Here is a 15,738-nt window from a genome sequence, read left to right as displayed (position 1 = left end):
CAACTGCAATTACGCAAGTCGCTTTCGAGAAGCAATTTCAACTTGCTCATGTTGCACTAGCGATTTTCATTTGTGCTGCAAGTGCTGTCAAACCAATCGAGTGTTGCCGTGTTACCCGGTTTTCGCCGAATTTATATAAGATTATAAAAATGTTGCATAATATTTAAATAAACACTTGTAATTATTGTAATCTCCTGATATGAACAATATAAGTTTCAAAGCGCTATTCACATTGTGGTTCTTTTGATCGCATTTGAGCAATTTTAACAAATTTTTCAGGTCAGTAATTTGGTTATTTATTTATTTATTTATTTATATAAGCATAAGAATGTCTGGAAACATAGGTGAAAATGGGCTTGTCTGCATTTACCGTGTAAACAGACAAAAATTAGTATCGGGAAGTTTGATTTTCAGAAATAAAAACTGCTTTCGAAAGGCACTTTACATGCAAGGTGTAACTGCTCCTGCAATCTCTTTTGGAAATTCTTAGGTTTGACAGACTTCTTTAAAAGGACTAGTGTGGCAACCTGAAGAAATTTCATAAAATCAACTCTGAGTTCGAAAATTCTTTATCCATTTCGAAATAGTGAAAAATTTTCTGGCTTGACGTGTGAAATTTACGCTTCTGAAATCTTAAATATCCAAAAGTAATTGTGGATCCGGAAAAAATCGTCTGAATTTATATTAGAAATATAATTGCAATTGTGCTTTATGCAAAATGAGTGAAACTCCTCCACGGCCGACAATAGGAGAAATGCAGCCGCCACAGCCGGACAATGGCCATAGCGAACGTGATTACCGTAGCAGGCATGACAATTCCGATCGCTCCCGTTCGCGTTCGAAAGACCACCATAGTCGAGATGCCAGGGAAAAGGATAAAGATCGAGATAGGGACAGAAAGAGAAGGTACTTATTTAACATGTCTTTCAACCGTTTTTTTTTTTAATTAATTTTTATTTTTTTGCTAAAAATATATATGTATTTTTTCACAGAGACAGGTCCCGTGAGCGTCACCGTGACCGAGAGAGTAACGACCGAGACCGTCGACAGGACAGTCGAGAAAGAGATCGTTACAAGCGGGATCGTGATCGCGAACGTAACCGAGATAGGGATCGCGATAGGGAAAGGGATCGTGATCGCGATCGCAGAAGAGACAGCCGTGACCGTGATCGGGAACGTAACACCCGTTCTCGTCGAAGTCATTCTCGTAGTCACTCTCGACGTAGTCGGTCGCGAAGCAATGATTGTGATGGCCGTCGAAAGCGACGTTCTCGTAGTCGGACGGAGAAACGGGATCGGGATCGTGGGCGTGATCGCGGTGGGCGTTCACGTAGTCGTAGTTATGAAGCTCGAAGACACGACCGCAGCAGCAGAGATCGAGATCATAATGAAGGCAATGCTGTCGACTCTGATTTTCGCAACGGTCGAGATCATCGCATGGATACAATTAAAGAGGAACCTCGTGAAAGGGGGTTTGATTTAACACAAACTATTCAAGAATTAATGAATAGCACCACATCTTCAAAAAACTTTGCTGCGCTATTTCAATGTTCCAATAGTAATGATTCTTGTAGTAATGGACCTTCTGAAAATTCACGTGAGTGATTCCTAACAGTTATGATAAATATGATTTTACATATTTGTTTCGTTATTGATTTTGTAGAAGATGGAACTGATCGTAAAAAGCGTAAGAGATCACGTTGGGGTGGCACTGAAAATGACAAGACTTTCATACCTGGGATGCCAACAATCTTGCCCCCCACACTAGACTCAGCTCAACAGGAGGCATATTTAGGTAAAGTATACAAATAATTTATTTTTTGTACATATTTTTATTGTAGGTAGTATTGCACGCTTTAGAATTATCTCTAGTTTTAAGAATAAACTTACACAAAAAATAATCATAATGAAAAACAGCAAAATTTCATCGATCTCCATGTAAACGAACCCTGATCGTGGCTTCACAGAAATGCGTCGAGATTGCAGCCAACGGCAGCTGAACACCATATTCAAATAATGCTCTTTAATACAATCGTTTATTAATCTATCGTTTTCTTTAGGGGAAACTACAAAAAGCATTCATTTACGAGAAATGTCGTCGTATGTGGGTTTAGTTGGAATTAATATTTTATTTTAAGTAACCATTTTTTTAAGTAGTTAATGTAATGCTAATCAGATTCTTGAAAAAATTTAAGGTTTAACAGCCAACTCCCGTCCGTATGCACAGGATGCACGGATCAGATCAATCCTACCATAACGAGAAGCGAATTATTGCTATCGTAATCTTCCATACACGGGATTTCGATGTAGTGTCTGTAAAGTAAATAGAATCATTTATAATTTCCGTTCTTATAACATTAATGAAATTGTTAAATTCACGAATAATTAACAAATTTTATCAGTTCTTTACCAACAAATATGTAAGTATTCATAATGGAATAGACTACGCCTGTGTTCTGAGAGAAAACAGAGAATACTCGCGCTAGCTGACTTATCGCCAAAAAAAAAAATAGCAAAATCATGCAACATCGCCAGCAAAATCCGCATATACACTGTTTAATACAAAAATCTCTAATAATGAATTCTATTCTTACTTTGATTTTATATAAAGTTATTGTATCATTAATAAATTGCAACTTTCACTAATATAGAGGCATATCTCGACTCTTTCTTTTTTCTAACCCGCTCTAATTTCAGTCCAACTTGAAATTGAGGAAATCAGCCGCAAACTACGCACTGGAGACTTGGGAATACCGCAAAATCCAGAAGAAAGGTTTGAATTTCTATGTACACAATCATTGACCGTTGCTTTTCTATACATCTGCAGCCAAGATGGGTGGCACCTACTTTTTCGCAACTTAATGCTGTTTGGTTTCCAAGGCCTACGCTTGATATAAGTGATGACATATCGAACCAGGTTTAAGCGATGCTTTTAGAATAGAAAGCATCACCAATAAATCATTTTTTTTTTAATTGCTTAAATACCACTATGTTAAGGTTTACAAAAAGTCAGTCAAAAACAGAAATCGTGGTTTATTTATGAAACGTAGTTCGACCCTTATTTTAATTCTAGTTCTGCATATGTACTCGATTAGTATCTTTTGCCAAAATTATATGTGCTTGCTCCTATTGCGTACGTAAATCTAGCAACTGTTTGCAACACATTTATGATTCAAAAGCCTCAATTTAATAGTTTATTCTATTCAACATTTAGCATCAGATGCGATTTTACACCGGGATAAATTTTTACAAAATAGAATCCAATTTTTTAATACGATTTTAAATACGGGTACAGTGACTCAAACAAAAGACCCCATGTTGATTATTTTAAATATTCGTAATGTTTTTCGAGCTAAATTTTTTTCTTTTTTTTCTATAAAAATACCGTCCAAGCTTCAACCGAATCCATATAAATCAGTTTCACACTTGATTCAAAATTTAGGATAAATCAAAAAATTTTCATCAAAATTTCAACTTTTTAATCTGAATTTGTAGAACGTTTTTGTGTATGCTGTTTTATAGCTCATACAATTCTAGTCTGATCAAGTGCAAGTTTCAACCCGCTTAAAGATCGCGTTAATTTTTTGGAATCATTTTTTTGGAGAATACTTGTTCGTTTTTTTTTTTTAATATAACAAGGGCAATTTACAAAAACTGGCGTTAGTTTTTTTGAAATTTGAACTCTGATCTAATACTTTTCGTGTAAAAACCTGTAAAAATTACAAAAAAAAAAATTACTCTAAAATTACTCTCTAAAAAAGTATACGGGAACAAAAAAGCACTTTTCCTGTAAAAACGCCAAACAGTCTATCGCTTGACACTTTTCATGATTTTACCAGAATAAAAAATTCGGGTAAAACCTTGCAAACTCTCTACACAACTCTCCAAAAATCGCTCTCATTTACAGGATTATGGAGTACGGGAACATTTTTCCTGTAACTTTCTGTAAGTTTGTGTTAAAACCTGTAAGTTCATGGAGTACTGGATCAGAGCTTTTATTGCTTACGGTCTCCCGCGTTTTATTTCATAAGAAATGCATGCTTATATGGAAAAAAGTGCAAAAATCCGCCACAAAAAAAAATCTCAAAAATCAAAGGGGATTTTCTTAGCCGTTTGAAACTTGCGCTTCATTCATTGTATGGGCTATAAAACTGCACACCAAAAAATGTCCTAAAAAGTTTAAATTTTAATGGAAATTTGTTGAATTTTCCAGAATTTTGTATCAAGTTTCAAACTGATTTGTATGAATTTGGTTGAAGCTTGGGCGGTATTTTTATAGGAAAATAACAAAAAAAAAATTAACTCGAAAAGCATTACGAATATATAAAAATATCAACACGTGATTATTTGTTTGAGTCACCGTATTTCTTAACTGGATTTGGGAGATGTAGTGTAAGTCATTATTAAGTAAATACACTAATTCTATTTAAATTTACTTCAGCAGATCTGTATTAATGAAATACATGTTTTCTCTTTCATGGCTAAATGCAGAAGACAGCAAAAAGCCTAAGATTTAATTGCAACGAGGCACATGAACGAATTTCAAAACCGAACGCTGAATTAAAATTGGGGAAAATACAGTGGTGCACATCGGCTAAATTCCGTTAAACAATTAATAAACGCTATTAATTAAAATTTTTCTCTTTTCCCCTAGCAAAAGTGAGACCTAACCAGAAATTTTTTATTCTAATAGCTAATTAATACGAAATTAATTTTCAGGATATGTATAGGATTATAAAATCTAAGTTATTTACATACTACAGCATTTATGAGTAAAGTCACAGCCCTGCGGTAGTTGAAAACTAAATATTTTGAAAATATCCATATTTTCTTTCTGTCATTCACAGATCACCATCTCCGGAACCAATTTATAGTTCTGATGGCAAACGGTTGAACACCCGTGAGTTTCGTTTCCGCAAGCGTCTGGAAGAGCGTCGCCACCAATTGATCCAGAAAATGCAAAGCGTTAATCCTGAGTTTAAACCACCGGCCGATTACAAGTAAACTGCAAAATATATAAATTTTAAACTTATTTTTTGAATGACGATTATTTCTCGTAGGCCGCCAGTCACACGTGTTAGCGACAAGGTTTTAATACCACAGGAACAACATCCAGATATAAATTTCGTTGGTTTGCTAATTGGTCCACGTGGTAACACTCTGAAAGCGATGGAGAAAGAAACAGGCGCTAAGATCATTATTCGCGGCAAAGGTTCCGTGAAGGAAGGTAAAGTCGGTAGGAAAGATGGTCAACCTCTGCCGGGTGAAGATGAACCACTGCATGCATTCATTACTGCACCTAATCCGGAGGCAGTCAAAAAAGCTGTAGATAAAATAAAAGATGTAATTCGTCAAGGCATTGAAGTTCCGGAGGGTCACAATGATTTGAGGCGCATGCAATTACGAGAGTTGGCACAGTTGAATGGCACCTTGCGCGAGACTGATTGTCCACGCTGCACAAATTGCGGATCTAGTGAGCACAAGTCTTGGTTGTGTCCCGACAAACCCAATGTGACAAATAGCATTGTGTGCACTTCGTGTGGTGGAGCCGGACATATATCAAAAGATTGTCGCAGTAAGAGACCTGGTGCCGCAGGTGAAGCAACCACTGAGGACTCTCAGGCAAAAATTGACGAGGAGTACATGAGTTTAATGGCGGAGTTAGGAGAGGGTCCGCCCCCAAGCGCCCAGAAAGCCACCGTTGACCCATTAGCACAGGTGCACCTCAACCGCGGTTATAGTCTATTTGATAAAAAGCCAGCTCAAACATTGGCTATACAAGCGCCACCGCCCACAATCACCCAGCCGGCTCCACCACCCGCGCCTCTCATGCACACAGGTCCACCACCACCACCCATACCACCAGCTTGGGGAAGTGCAGCTGCCCCGATGCCACCATTGATTCCGCCGCCATGGATAACTGCGGCACCTCCACCACCACCAGGTGGTGAGGCTTTGCCACCACCTCCTATCCCTGGCGCTTCCTTGCCACCACCACCCCCTGGAACTGGGCCGATGCCACCACTGCTCCCTCCACCACCGGGAACGCAAGCACCATTGCCGCCATGGTCTCCACCAGGACCCCCAGGCGGCTTAATGCCACCAGGATTCGGTGGTTGGGGCGGGCCTGGTTTCATGCCCGCACCGCCATGTGTACCACCACCACCACCATGTGCGCCACCTCCTCCTGGTATGCCTGCACTTAATCAACCACCTCCCCCTCCGCCACCGTCTAATTGAAATTGGTTTGGAAATAATTGACTGCGAAGGTTATTATTAGTATAAGCCACTCAAGTCAATTGTCTAAGATGAATACCGGATATCCAGCATTTTAAGTAATGCAATGGAAAAATAGTTTAAGTTTGACATTTAAATCTATCTCAACCATAAACTTTGGTTTTTTCCTAGGTTACTTTCCCCATCTTTATTCTATAACTATAAATGCAGTTGTAGTTTTACGAGTTTGATTCAAAAAATAAAGCTATACTCTACATATAAAGTTGGTTTCGTGTCTTTGATATTTCTTTACTTTTCATGCCAACAAAATCTATAAATTCTAGATTTTAAAATGTATTCTAAGTAAAGTGCTTATCCGTGCTTTTGGAAGTATTCTTTTGAATCGGCAACGTCCGGTTTGATTGTATCTGGGTTCTTCTCTGGATGCCAATTAGCCGGGCACACCTCGCCATGCTCCTCGACAAATTGGAATGCCTTGATAAGACGCAGCACTTCGTCCACAGATCGACCAACCGGTAAATCATTTATAGAGAATTGACGCACGATGCCGTTGGGATCGATAATGAAGGTACCGCGCAGAGAAATGCCTGCGTTCTCGAGCAGCACGTCATAATCATTTGAAATCTTTTTAGTTATGTCGGAGAGAAGTGGATAACTAAGGCCACCAAGGCCACCATCTTTGCGGGCCGTGTTGCACCAAACCAGGTGACTAAAATGTGAATCAACGGATACACCAACAACTTCTGCGTTTAAATTCTTGAACTCGTCAATGCGTTCACTAAATGCAATGATCTCAGTTGGGCAGACAAAGGTGCTAAAATAAAACATAAGTCATCAATTAAGAGGTCAATAACCGATAAGAGAATTGAATTGTACTTACAAATCTAAGGGATAAAAGAACAACACCAAATATTTTCCTCTAAAGTCTGCGAGTTGTATCTCTTGAAAGTCATTGCCCACAACGGCCAATCCTTTGAAATCCGGCGCAGGTTGTTGTACTTTGACAGTCAACAGTGGTGCAGCTAAAAAAAAAAAAAAACGAGATAAGAACTAGCAATTAACACCCATATGTACCTAGAAGCATAAGGATCTATATAGGCTTATGGGACCACTTACTTTGATGTAACAGCCGTCCAGCGGTTATCTGCTGACGACCCATGCGTTGGCATAAGGTAGGCACCTAAAATGGTTAAAACATTGAATTGCAATTACGTAATACATAATTCGACGCTATCTATGCATAAAGGCTAACTTACATTTCTGAGAAGCGCTCTTGCAAGGAACGACATTGTGTAGGTATATATTTTACGTTGAGCTTTTTCACCTGATTCAATAAATATGGAAATCACTTCCCTTTGACTTGAAATCTCGCTTAAAATCTTTACTTAAAATTTCGCGAAAGTGCCGGTTTTCCGACCATTTGAGATGAATGGTAAACAGTGTTGCCGCGTCGAAAATAAAATTTACCAAAATCGTTAAAAAAATTTACCAAATCTCGTAAAAATTAAACAACTTATTTAATTAATTTGGGCTTTTCTTACCAAGCTTGGTAAATTGGTCATAGAAATAAAAAAATTAGCAAGTAAGTAAGTAAAGGCAATCTAAGGCTCAAAAGTAAGGATTTTGTAGTCTAACAAATGCTTAATTTGAAAACTATTACCTATTATATATTATTATATATATTATAGTTAGCAGCCCTTCCGCTATTTTTTTTTGAATGCATACATAAAACGAGTTTAGTATCTTTTTATCCATAATGTGCATGTTGATCTTGTCAAGCAAATGAAGAGACTTAAGGTCGCCTCCCAACTGCAAATAGTTTTTATGCGAAAAGATTTCATGGCAGAAGAACACTCGGAGATTTGAGAATTCTACGACCGCGGATCGGGAGTTGCGTTGAACAACATTTCCTGGAACTTTATGCGGGATCCTAAAATAAAATAGAAAAATTTATTGACTCATGGTCAGAAATGAATTTTTGAGGAAAATTATCCTTTTTGAACATTTTAATAAAAAAAAATTTAGCAAGAAGAAAATTTTAAACTTTAACAGGCAGGAAAAAATTAATAAATTTTGCTTAAATTGAAGCAAAACGGCAACACTAATGGTGAATGGACAAAACAGCAGCTACAGCTGACAGCGGAGTAGTCCCTAAAAGCAGTGTTGTCGTCCATAGGTTTTTCTCCCTCAAGTTCGATGTGCAAGCGCGACTATGAGCAAACAAGTTTGAAATAAATCGTCGTCTAAGAAAAACATTGTCGTACGCGTCATTTTGATTTTTTTTAGTTAAATATGCAGTTCTATTTTTTTAAAAAGGACCTTTCAGTTGGTGTTATCAGTTTTTAGATATCTCATTTAGTTGTCGAGGTATTGAGTAAGATTTTGTCGTATTTGCAGGTTCGCAAGCGACTCGGCCAACATTTCGCTGTATGTGACGAAGAATTTCTCATACGACAAAATTTTCATACAGTTTGATGAAATTGATTACTTGTTGATATTAGCTCTGATCCAATACTTTTCGTGAAAAATCCTGTAAAACTGTCAAACAGCAAAATTACTCTCTGAAGTGAGAGTAAAAAGTGAGTAACAACAAAAAGTACTGGAACAAAAAATTCATTTTTCCTGTAAAAACGTCACCCAGTGATTGCTTGACACTTTTCATGATTTTACCAGAAGAAATAGTTCGGGTAAAATCTTGCAACTTCATTCTCTACACAACTCTCCAAAAGTCGCGCTCTCTTTTACAGGATTTTGGAGAATTTTGGAGTACGGGAACATTTTTCCTGCAACTTCCTGCAAGTTCGTGTAAAATCCTGTAAGTTCATGGAGTACTGGATCAGAGCTATTGGCTGCATTTCTTTATTCATTCTGAACATTTGGAATAAACTTTTTTGTTTACTTATTCTTTAGAATATTCCTGATGATATGCTAACGTATATTTCAAACGTATTCTGTTTGTTCCGGCTGTGAAATGAGATTATCCGGAATGTATAAAGAAACGCAGCCATTGTCTTAAGCTGCCTTTACATGAGGCGATTTTTTGACAGGCGATAATCGCCAGCAAAAGTTGACTTGTTGTGTACTTTGAGACAAGAGATTTTGAATCACCATTTACACGGCAGATTTTTCTGAAGCAATGTTGAATCGCTTGGAAAATCGCCTCATGTAAATCCAGCTTTATGTGACACATTGTATTAGTGATGTGCTGAGTCAATACCATAGTTAATTTATATCTCAGATGTATTAAAATCAATTTTTAGTCCAAATAATGGCAACAACAAATCTAAATTCAGATAAAAATAGAAATGTTTCACACAAACACAGTAAGCACTTACCATATCATTAATTTTTTGCCTCCTTCCATTTTCTATTAGCTTTTTTAGTGTTTAGATTATTCACACTCTTCGTGCAGTCTTTAATTTCCGTTAATTTAAATACAGTTGATATTGACACTTTTCAAGATTTTGCCAGCCAAAATTCTTCTGACTAAATCTGACTACTCGATTTTCAAACTTTTTTCTTTGTTAGAAAGGTAAAACCCATGTCTTTCAAACAGAAAAAAATGTTATTCGACTATACGGAAACGTAATTTCTACATGAAAACGCCTGCAAATGTTTGGTGTAGCACAGTGTTATACAAGAATGATAGAATACAAGATTGCGCCGATTGCAGCAGAATTCGTGAGAGTAAGTTTAGCGTGACGTCATCGTAGAGTTGACAACTGAGAGCGGCGAGAATGAGGGCGACTAGTGATGTGCTGAATTGTCCCCAATACTCGGTACCCAATACTTAAAAAAGATTTCGGTACCCTATACTTCCTTTTCGGTATCCGATACCGATTATTTACATTAAACCCTCGCCATTATATGCATTTCAGGTTTAGAAAAAACTTTCATTACTAATTTATATGATATCGGCTAAAACACTTGAACTTATCGCCACAGAAAAATATTATTTTATCAGTTTTAACCTTAGTCGACCCAAGGTTCACGAAAAATACTTTGACGGATGAAGAAGCCTTTCAGGGGAGAGATTCTGTAGCCAGTTAGCGACAAGTTTCGGATCGATATCGCACTTGTTGACTTACAAATATTTGATATCAAACGTCGACAAAACCGATACCGATTCGAAAATTGTCGTTAACTGGTTACAGAATCTGTCCCAGGCCTACAAAAATGATATCGTCCGATTCAGCTGGAACAAAAATGCTTCAAACAAGTAAGGGTTTCTCTGTATTATGGCATCGAACCGACATATATACATCTTTCATTTGAATCAGTAAAAAAGCTCTATTGGCTCTTACATTCGGGTTTTGTTAGGCGTTTTTTCCATATTTTTGGCCTATGTGCGCTTTTATTCGAAACCTAAATGTTTCGGTACCGAGTATCGAGAGTATTGGGTACTTAAAAGTATTGACTCAGCACATCACTACTGCTGTCTTCTCTACTATGACGTCACCAAAACAGCTGATTCTGTCAAAATCACTGAGAGCCGAGTAGCGGTATCGTCATCGGCGCCACCTCTGTATTCTCTCCACCGTGAGTGTTATATACATACATATGTATGAAGTAGATCTCTCATAAGCTGAAACAATATTTTGGGACATAGACTACTTTTACACAGTTCAAGTATTGAATTCAATTCTGCTCGCTTATGAAAGAAAGGGGGTGAGAAGAAAAGGGACGAGTATACATGCGTCTGTACAATCAAGTCAAGTCCAAGGCGCATCAATACAAGGTGGTGTTGATTGAACAGCTGATTATATATTTTTGTCTCTACACTAGTACAGAAAATTGTCACCCAAGACGAAATGACGTACGTATGCTTCATTTATTCGCTTCATCTTTTCGTCTTAGCGCCGGCAGTGGCATAATTACCAATTACTTCCCCGGTGCCCGTTTACACACAATTTTCCCAACCGACACTTCGGCGTAATTTTCCCAAATTACAGATGAAAACATCGTCGCGTGGCGGAAAGCGCTAAATGTCGCCAAATATGGCGGCCGCAGAAAATCTGACTAGCTCAGAACTAGCGTAGAACTAGACCATTTGCGGACAGAACCAGTTCTAGCTCAATACCCGAGCAATGCTTTCAACTGTCCAGTTTTACACGGCGATGTCATTGGCGGTGGCTATTGTCGCCCAGTGCATTACTTTGCAACCAGTTTGTAATTGGTTCCGTTTTGGACAGTTTTTTTTTTATAAGAAAATGTATTTGCGATTCGATTTTTGGACATATTTTTGGTTTTTTTCTCTTTTCTTTTACAGATTCCGTTTTTGTTACATCTATATATATAAAAATTAATTGCTGTTCGTTAGTCTCGCTAAAACTCGAGAACGGCTGGACCGATTTGGCTAATTTTGGTCTTGAATTATTTGTGGAAGTCCAGGGAAGATTTAGAAGGTAAGTAAATGTGATAAAATGCTAGGAATTTAATAAAAACAACAACTTTGTTTTTCCTTAGAAATAGGGATGGTCGATTATCATTGATTTTCGAAATCAAATTGAAAGAATAGTTATATCTTTGTAACTACATATTAATTCTCAGGAGGTAAGAAATAAACTTAATTTTGGCTAGCTTCAGTTGTTTACTATCTATCAGATTATTTTTATGTAGATTGATAAATCTTAAGTTTTGTCACAAATTAAATTTATGAACGCAACCATAATGTTTGACATTTGACAACCAACAAATAGATCGATCCTTTATGTCGATCGATTCCTCTTGTGACAAAGAGTGCATCCTTCTATCNGTCGCAGTCAATCAAATGTGCGAAGCTACCTCATGTGCTAACCGCACTGATGACCAGAGTGAGACAGATCGAGAAAATAGTCGTATTGCTATCAGGGATGAAAAATTGAAATTTCATATTGTACCTAATATCTTAAAATAAATGTACCTAAATGAGACAGATTGTACCTAAAAAAAAGTTACATCATTCATATGTAGTTTTTTTTATAAATTTTATTTAAAACATGAATAAAAAGGATGGATGTACTTTAAACATGATTCGGTTTTTTTTTTAACTGAGCCTATATCTATAGGCTATAGTCTAATGGGAATCGGAGAAGCGTTGTTTTCGTCTAATTTTGACTACTGAAAAATATTGTCGAAAAAGACAAAAAACACACTTTGCGAAGTATACTTCTTTATCCAGCAACAACACGAAAAGTCTGCTAATTTATCCGATTCCTTTTAATAGGTGCAACAAGTCTAGAGAAAATAATCAAATTGCCGTAAGTAACTTCGAAAGTGTTTTAAATATATTTCCGGAAATGAAAAAGCGAATATGGGTCAGTAATAATAATTGTACCTAAAATCTACTGACTGTACCTAATGTACCTTTAATTCATCAAACGTCGGAAAAAGCTACAATTGTACCTACTTTTTCATCCCTGATTGCTATGTCCGAATTGCGTTCTTTAGTGAGTGACAATGAAGTAGATAGGCTTACTGCCATCCCTAAATTGGCGCGTCAAGCGCCAAACAACTGTCAAAAATCCTCATGCCCATACAATTTGTATGAAGCATCCCACAATAACGCGGCGCTAACGCCGAGCAAATGGAATTTTCATTTTTGACAGGGCGTTACGTGTTGAAGTTGGATGCGGAAGACGGAAAGAAAGAGAAAGGACAAAAAAGTGAAAGAGGAAACGAGAATAAAAACGAGAGGATCTGAGAAAACGTCAAAAATTACGACGCGTTGATTTGGGGATAGCGCGCGCTGACACTCGTCGACAATGGATAACGCAACGCTTAGCGCTCCAATTTAGGGACGGCAGTTAGAATGCAACGAGTTCATGCACATCAAACACAACAACAGCGAGCACGACATAATGAAATTGAGAGAGCCCGCAGACGCAGTGCTCCTGTGATCCTGGAACGAGCTGCATTCCACTATGATCCGGCAATAGGTTATTGTGCCCACAAAATGGTAACAATTGGGGAAATGACAAAAATTTGTAAATATTCTAAGGCGTTAAAATACAGTGGTGAATCGACTGGATTATGTTGTGCTGGAGGCAAAGTAAAATTGCTATACAATACAATACATTATATAGATAACTAGATCGCCCTCACCCTCTTCGCTGAGTGTATGAAATTTTTACGTGCTACATTGAGTAAAATTTATTTCNCTCACCCTCTTCGCTGAGTGTATGAAATTTTTACGTGCTATATTGAGTAAAATTTATTTCAAGAAAACTCAATTCAAAAACAGGAGGATTAAAATTTGTTTAACCACCTTCAAAATATTTTTAAACTAAAACTTTCATAAACTTATCATTTGTCATAATAATAATAATAATAATAGATTGGCGCTTACATATATGTTAGTGTTTGGCCGAGCTTCTCCTCCGATTTGTGGCGTGCGCCTTGATGTTGTCACATAAAGCGGAGGGCCCTCAGTTTTACGCCGACTCCGAGCGGCGATTGTATTTTAATGAGAAGCTGTTTTTCTTGGCAGAAATACACTCGGAGGTTTGCCATTGCCTGCCGAGGGACGACCGCTGTTAATAAAAAACCTTTTTTCTATATTTTTTGCGATGTTGCTTTAACCAGGGTTTGAACCTAGGCGTTGCGGAGTGGAAGCGCGCACTGCTTACCACTACACCGCAGCGGCCGATTTGTCATACTTTTTCAATTAACTTATCCCCTGAATTCAATTTGAGATTTTAAACAGATGGACACCCCTTACATGTAGTTTTGATACCCATTTTGTAATAATTCATTTAAATTATTAATAGTTTGAATTTAACCTTTTGAACAGTTGGCAACCTTTTTAAACCTGTTTCGTGTGACACTCATATATATTGTGATACATATTCAAAACCATTTCGATTCATACCAATCTATACCAATATATATTGAAGCCGCTTTTTGTGTTCGCAAAGCTCGAGAACGGCCGAACCGAGTTTTTTGTAATTTCCGACACCTGATTCAGATATCCCAAGGATTATCATAGGCTAACAAAATTTTCGATATATAGAGGGGGCGTAGAACCTCCCATAAAAACCGAATTTTTTATACCGAATATCTCTGGAAATGTTCATGGTAGAGTACTGGAACTTGGTGTGGAGTTATATGAAATCAATCTTATACTCACGGAGANTGCTCCTCCTAAATGCTCGGACAAATTTAAACGAAGTTTTTTGTGTGTTTTTGAGTAACTCTCTGGATAGTGTAGNCAAAACGGGCTATCTGAAAAGAGGGAATGGCGCCGTACAAATGCTCCTCCTAAATGCTCGGACGAATTTAAACGAAGTTTTTTGTGTGTTTTTGAGTAACTCTCTGGATAGCGTAGTTTCACAAATTCACCCGCCAGTTGGCATTAGAGTTAAAAATGTTATTTACGATCAACTTTGGCTAATATTCAAAATATGTATTGGTAACGGTAAAGGCAATACTATTACAAAAAAGAGCTGCTACGTGGCGCTGGAGTCATTACGAATAATTGCCAAGTTAGAAAAGGTGCCGTGAATGTCATATTAAATCGACCTGCTGCACCACTGAGTATATCTAACTCTTGTGCGTTACGATTGGCCCAATGGATGTGATTTTCCAGTATTATTATGCGTTAAAGCTTTATTCGGAGACACCATTGTTGAGTTGTGCAGGGGTAAATCTCATATCACCACCGATTAACCAGCCGCCAAAACCATCGCGCGCCTTTTACTGTAATTCAAGTAAAAAAAATTATTTTCGTAAAAGTTACTTTTACTTACTTTTAAGGTATTTCGCCTGAAATAAGTCTATGTATANAATTAACCAACCGCCAAAACCATCGCGCGCCTTGTACTGTAGTTCAAGTAAAAAAAATAATTTCGTAAAACTTACTTTTAAGGTATTTCGCCTGAAATAAGTCTATGTATATTGGATTTCTGTAGAACAATTATACGCATCCATTTTGAAATTGGCACCAAATATACTATACCTTTTTTGGGACAGATTAACTATGGAACCGGCCGCCAGGGAGTCAAGAGGAAATGTTCTTCAAATTTATTTCTTTGTGAGATTAACCGTTCTATAAAATGTTTCACAATTAGAGAATTTCAAAAACTTCATGACGAACATAACGCTTTCGTTAGGTTATTTAAGGCGGAAAACNGACGAACATAACGCTTTCGTTAGGTTATTTAAGGCGGAAACGACCATCAAAACATAATCTTAGCCGATGTACGTGCCAATGGAAATCGTTAACGTGAAAATATTCGACCAAAAGTTTCAATAAAAAAAAATAAAAAAATAATTTTGTGCGGGGCGAAGTTCGCCGGGTCTGCTAGTATTATATATTTTTCATTTTAATTTATTTAATTTTGATTCTTTTCACTACATTTTAAACCAATTCGTTTCATTTCTATCATTTCAATTTACATATTTCATTTCATGTCTATTCATTTGAACCACTTCAATTCAATAATTTAATTTAATTTAATTTAATATTTTATTATTATAATTTTATTTTATTTTATTTTATTTTATTTTATTTTATTTTATTTT

At 37.0% G+C, this 15,738-nt stretch overlaps 3 protein-coding genes across 3 annotated transcripts in view; 1 reads left to right on the top strand and 2 right to left on the bottom strand.

The window, feature by feature from the left end:
* Nucleotides 1–551: 551 nt before the first annotated feature.
* Nucleotides 552–6,333, top strand: SF1 (splicing factor 1). Its single transcript, XM_017617800.1, has 6 exons — nt 552–906; nt 993–1,597; nt 1,664–1,795; nt 2,698–2,773; nt 4,848–5,000; nt 5,061–6,333. Exons 1-6 carry the CDS (start codon nt 719–721, stop codon nt 6,238–6,240), a joined length of 2,334 nt encoding a protein of 777 aa, XP_017473289.1. The 5' UTR covers nt 552–718; the 3' UTR covers nt 6,241–6,333.
* A 162-nt stretch (nt 6,334–6,495) lies between these two features.
* On the bottom strand, nt 6,496–7,705 carry Prx3 (Peroxiredoxin 3). Its single transcript, XM_017617801.1, has 4 exons — nt 7,494–7,705; nt 7,354–7,417; nt 7,118–7,259; nt 6,496–7,051 (listed from the first exon to the last, which is right to left on the bottom strand). Exons 1-4 carry the CDS (start codon nt 7,524–7,526, stop codon nt 6,589–6,591), a joined length of 702 nt encoding a protein of 233 aa, XP_017473290.1. The 5' UTR covers nt 7,527–7,705; the 3' UTR covers nt 6,496–6,588.
* A 245-nt stretch (nt 7,706–7,950) lies between these two features.
* Nucleotides 7,951–15,738, bottom strand: part of sp3 (phosphatidylinositide phosphatase spermathreecae) — a 96,209-nt gene continuing 88,421 nt past the window's right edge. The window contains exon 14 of the transcript XR_001847727.1: nt 7,951–8,167. The gene's annotated coding sequence lies outside the window, so the exon portion shown is untranslated. The remainder of the gene's footprint in view (nt 8,168–15,738) is intronic.

The sequence above is a fragment of the Rhagoletis zephyria genome, unplaced genomic scaffold, assembly GCF_001687245.7.
Source record: "Rhagoletis zephyria isolate East Lansing unplaced genomic scaffold, Rhagoletis_zephyria_1.1 Rzeph_scaffold_01497, whole genome shotgun sequence".
NCBI lineage: Eukaryota > Metazoa > Arthropoda > Insecta > Diptera > Tephritidae > Rhagoletis > Rhagoletis zephyria.
Note: the sequence above shows the minus strand (reverse complement) of the source record. Positions and strands in the feature narration are given on the sequence as shown.

Bases quoted from the DNA above. Each gene is read 5' to 3' on its own strand.
- Prx3 (XM_017617801.1), bottom strand. From the start codon at position 7,526: ATGTCGTTCCTTGCAAGAGCGCTTCTCAGAAAT. The intron at 7,418-7,493 runs GTAAGTTAGCCT...TAACCATTTTAG, and splicing joins CAAGAGCGCTTCTCAGAAAT to GTGCCTACCTTATGCCAACG. The intron at 7,052-7,117 runs GTAAGTACAATT...GTTTTATTTTAG, and splicing joins TTCTTTTATCCCTTAGATTT to CACCTTTGTCTGCCCAACTG.
- SF1 (XM_017617800.1), top strand. From the start codon at position 719: ATGAGTGAAACTCCTCCACGGCCGACAATAGGAGAAATGCAGCCGCCA. The intron at 907-992 runs GTACTTATTTAA...ATTTTTTCACAG, and splicing joins GATAGGGACAGAAAGAGAAG to AGACAGGTCCCGTGAGCGTC. The intron at 2,774-4,847 runs GTTTGAATTTCT...TGTCATTCACAG, and splicing joins CCGCAAAATCCAGAAGAAAG to ATCACCATCTCCGGAACCAA.